The sequence below is a fragment of the Lactuca sativa genome, chromosome 8, assembly GCF_002870075.4.
Source record: "Lactuca sativa cultivar Salinas chromosome 8, Lsat_Salinas_v11, whole genome shotgun sequence".
Classification (NCBI taxonomy): Eukaryota; Viridiplantae; Streptophyta; class Magnoliopsida; order Asterales; family Asteraceae; genus Lactuca; species Lactuca sativa.
In genome coordinates this window covers 206,607,734-206,612,322 of record NC_056630.2, presented here as the reverse complement: position 1 = coordinate 206,612,322, position 4,589 = coordinate 206,607,734, and the positions used below count along the sequence as shown (strand labels likewise).

Below are 4,589 nucleotides of genomic sequence, written 5' to 3'. Positions count from 1 at the left end.
ATTTGCCCACAAGCGCAATATGAAAAAGGCTCTCAAGAATTGCCCATCCTTCTCCCATAAGCACGACAATGAAAAAAATGATATAAAGATCTACTCTCATGTTTTAATATGTTTATATTATCAGTCATTACGCATAACATACAACTTTATGTTTTAACTTCTATTTATCATGATCTCTTTCAACCATAACATGGTACTTACAAACACACATATCACCTCTACACTCACGTTTAGTAAAGTATATTATCAGTTTATCACCCCCAGAATAGAAACATACAACACCGATTTAGGGGATGAAGTCAATAACGATCGAGTGTTAATAAGTGTTGTGTACTCATTCTATTTCAAAAAGACAATTTTTCTCTTTTGTTTGGAATGCAAAAGTTATCATTTGACACACCCCTCTTGTTTTGACAGGAGCATAGATGATCATTAATGTCCCGAACCGACAAAATTTGGATCCGCCGCTAACTATAATTAGTTAGATTTTATAAGATTTGATGATGGAATACAAAATATAAAAAAATATAAAAGTAAAATGCTATAATAAATAAATTAGTAGAAGTACATCCAATTAAAAATAATAAAGATTTTTAAAATACAACTTAAATAAAAATAATAATTTATATTTATAATATATAATAAAAATATAAGAATAAAAATAATAAATAAAATATTTATTAACAAAGTGCATTCAACAAGAAACTCTAAACCTAACTTCGTGATTCGGTATCCGTCTTAGAGACAATTAGTCAAACACCTGGTGTGTGTGTGTGAGCCAATCCCAGTGGATTCCATCAAGAACACGGATTAAGACACCAAACGACAAAGAAATAATTCATTTTTACGTAGTCTGATTCTGATAAGTTCAGCTCCAAAAACGGAGGATTAAGAAGCAAAGAAACGTTAAATCAATTCACTGACTGACATCCCATGTTAAGAAAAAGGGGGAAAAAGTTGTAATCCACTTGCAGTAGTGGTTTCTGATCTTCTTCAAAGTTTATTCAGCGTGTTTCTTTAATGATTGAAGAATTGGTGGATTTAGATCGCTTGTGGTTCGGAGATTGGGTGAATGTATGAGAAAGACGAAGAATCTGAATCTGAATCAGAAATGGGTCGAGAGATTTCGAATCTTCTACGGCCGCGATTCCTTATTATCTTCTTGATCGGTTCAGTTCTTGTCTTCCTTGCCTTCTCATCGTTCTCTGAACAGGTATTTCTTCTATCGATACTCGCAATTGTTGGAACTGAGTTGGGTTTAGATATGTTCGTTAAAACCAATATGAATTCCAAGGGTTTCTTCTGTTATTCGGATCTATAGTTGAGATTATTAGTACAGTTATAACGATGATTTTCTATTTGTGCAAAACTGTTATACGGATCAAATAATAGATGATTGAGATATATGAATTCAGAGCCGATGTAAGAAGTTTTCTCTTACCTGTTACCTAACTTTTTAGGAGGAAGAGACAGTAGAAGAGGTGCATGAAATTACTCACAGAGTTTTCCTGGATGTTGATATTGATAAACAACGGTTAGGTATTGCATTTTGATTAATGTAAAAGATTCCAACTCATTGTTTTTCTTGTACACTAATGTAAAAAAATTCCAACTATGTTTTGATCTGTTTAAGTTCCAACCTTAAATTGCAGGAAGAATCGTTATAGGATTGTATGGAGAAGTTGTGCCAAAAACTGTTGGTAAGCTTTTAATCTTCTGTATGGATATAATGTTAATGACTTAATGGTGGATTTAAAATATTGTATGATGATTATCTTTTATCTTTTAACTAATACTTCATTGTTTTTCATTTTTTGCAGAAAATTTCCGTGCTTTATGCACAGGTAATCATGGTTTCATCTTCTGTTAGATTCTAAACTGTCTAAACTGTTTTTGCCAAGAACTAAAAATTTGATATTTGCGACTTCAAATCGCAACCACTATTTAAAACAATCAGTTTTTATGTGCAACTTATATAACTTTCTGTTGGTGTTATTAGGGGAATTGGGCAAGGGTAATAATGGTAAAACACTACACTATAAAGGAATCCCATTCCATCGAATCATACCTGGGTTCATGATTCAGGGTGGAGATATTGTCTCTGGTGATGGGAGGGGGAATCAATCCATATATGGTGGTACCTTTCGTGATGAAAATTTTAAGATCAAACACTCACACCCAGGTTTTTAACTTTCTACTACCATCCCTTTTAGCCCCCTTGTACTACATCTGCATCTGACATGACATAACTAGTTCTGCATCTGACCTGACATAACCGGTTGTACTGCATTTGCATTTAACATGACACATAACTGGTTGTACTGCATTTGACATGACAAAATATAGTGTACTGCATGTGAATATGATATGATAGGACAAGTTGTACTGCATTTGACATGATAGGACAGACAGGTTCACCTGAGATTGATGCCAATCAAGACAAAATCACAATATTGTATCCTAACCAAAAAGATGGAACAAGTTGGGATATGATTTTCCCTTGGTCTTTCACTCTTTTGTCTTTTCTCAGTGCAAAAGACGTAAATGCCCTTCTCATCCCCATTATTGAAATATCACGTGTAACAAACACAGTTCTAAGTGGCATTATGGCATACATTATCTTCTTCTAAAGATTACATTTTTTTGCAGGTATGGTGGCCATGGTGAATTCAGGTCCAGATTCCAATGGCTCACAGTTCTTCATCACTACAGTTAAGGCTTACTGGTAAGTTTTTAAGCTTATACAGTTAAGGCTTATTGAAGTATTTAACATTAAAAATCATTAATTTGTTGCATTAAGTAAGGAAAAAGGTGAAATGTTAAGATTTTGTGACAAATAGGAAACTATAATTTGAAAAGTTTCTAAAAGTAGAATGCTATAATAAACAAATCAATGAAAGTATGTTGCTATTTCATGCATCTGACAACCTTGATTTTCTAGGTTGGATGGTGAACATGTTGTGTTTGGCAAAGTTATCGAAGGGATGGATAACGTGTACGCGATAGAAGGTGGAGCGGGTACGTACAGTGGGAAACCAAGGAAAAAGGTCGTAATTAGTGATTCCGGTGAGATCCCAAAAAGTGAATGGAATCGGGAGACCGGAATCACAACAAATGAATCATGACCAATGGCATCATATTAGCTATATGTTTCTTTGGGTTTTTAGATAGCTTGACAATTCTTGAAGATGATATCTCTCATAGTCAACTAATTAGAAACTTCAGAATTTAGATAAGTGCAATATTGATCTTTGCACTTTGTTACCTATACATGTGTTTTTGTAGTTAATGGGGGTTGAAGTTCGAAATCATACTAGTCAAATAGTAAAATTACAGGAAAGACCCTGAGAATCCCATTAGAATGAGGTATGGAATACTATCAGAATATCAAAGGACTTGTAGCCTGGCGATACAAGGAGTTGTCAGTATGGTGCCTATCAGTCGGTTTAAGTCCTTTCTGAGACAAAAGTTTAGATTTATGGGTTATGTAAGTTGGTTGTTTAAAAGGAAAAAAGCACATAGCTATAAATGTCCAAACACAAAGAGTTGCCATGTTTTGATTTATAAGTAGGTTCCATTAAGAAGAGGCCAAAAACATATATAGGCATGTTATTTGTGTTGATATTTGGTGGAGGCAATGATGGATGTCTCTTTGATCTCTTCTATCTTGGTGATGTGCTGTTTTTTTTTGACTTTAGTGTTTGTTAACTATGTGAATACCTTCATCATATATCTTGGAATAACGTATTTTGGGTATAGTAATGTCAAATACTACAGAACTACGTTTATTATATGAAGTTTTGGCTATCAAAAAGAACTAAAAACACGCTTGAAATGGATCATTTATATCTGTGAGCCATGTAATTATAGATACATATTTAGCGTTGAAAATATGTTCGAATAAATATCAATATATTTAGGGGTGAGCAAAAACCGAACCGACTAAAGAAAAACCGACAAAACCGCAATAAACCGCAACCGAAAAACCGAAACCGATGCAAAAACCAATGGTGCGGATTTAATTTTTGCAAAAACCGAAGGTCAACGGTGCGGTGCGGTTTCTATCCTAAAAACCGGTCCACCAAAATCGAACTGCACCGTAAGCGTGTATAGTAATAAATCAATCAATGTATATTATATACATGCTATTTAAAATAGTTATAAACGATAATATATTTATTATATATTTATTTTGTGTTTGTATAAGACTATATGGGGTGCAAAAGAAATGCTCTACTGTTAGCCTAACGTACTAATCGATTACATGTAATAATAAGCTTGTAACAAATTAAGTCAAAATCAACCAACCTTCAATTATTAATTAGTTTGTGAGAGTGGTCACAAGTTGTATTTTAAGCGACTTACAGTTTTTGATTATATAATTTTGTTTTAAGCTGAAAATGAATGTATTAAAAAAGAACAACACAATACAAGCTTATATGCACATGGTTTTCAGTTCTTACAGTTTTAAAAAATCGCACCAAAAAACATAAAAAAACTGCACCAAAATTTTAACACGGTTTAAAAACCGAAACCGCACTGATACAAACCGAAACCGCATTTAAAAACCGAAAAACCGAACCATTGCA

At 33.4% G+C, this 4,589-nt stretch overlaps 1 protein-coding gene across 1 annotated transcript; it reads left to right on the top strand.

The window, feature by feature from the left end:
* The first annotated feature begins 717 nt into the window (after positions 1–717).
* On the top strand, positions 718–3,311 carry LOC111915279 (peptidyl-prolyl cis-trans isomerase CYP21-1). Its single transcript, XM_023910950.3, has 7 exons — positions 718–1,213; positions 1,461–1,539; positions 1,653–1,700; positions 1,821–1,844; positions 2,000–2,182; positions 2,650–2,725; positions 2,942–3,311. Exons 1-7 carry the CDS (start codon positions 1,073–1,075, stop codon positions 3,123–3,125), a joined length of 735 nt encoding a protein of 244 aa, XP_023766718.1. The 5' UTR covers positions 718–1,072; the 3' UTR covers positions 3,126–3,311.
* The last annotated feature ends 1,278 nt before the right edge of the window (positions 3,312–4,589 follow it).

What these genes read in the sequence shown, in the direction of transcription:
- LOC111915279 (XM_023910950.3), top strand. Translation starts at nt 1,073, where the DNA reads ATGTATGAGAAAGACGAAGAATCTGAATCTGAATCAGAAATGGGTCGA. An exon ending in TCTCATCGTTCTCTGAACAG is followed by an intron (nt 1,214 to 1,460) that starts GTATTTCTTCTA and finishes CTAACTTTTTAG; the next exon opens with GAGGAAGAGACAGTAGAAGA. An exon ending in GATCAAACACTCACACCCAG is followed by an intron (nt 2,183 to 2,649) that starts GTTTTTAACTTT and finishes ATTTTTTTGCAG; the next exon opens with GTATGGTGGCCATGGTGAAT.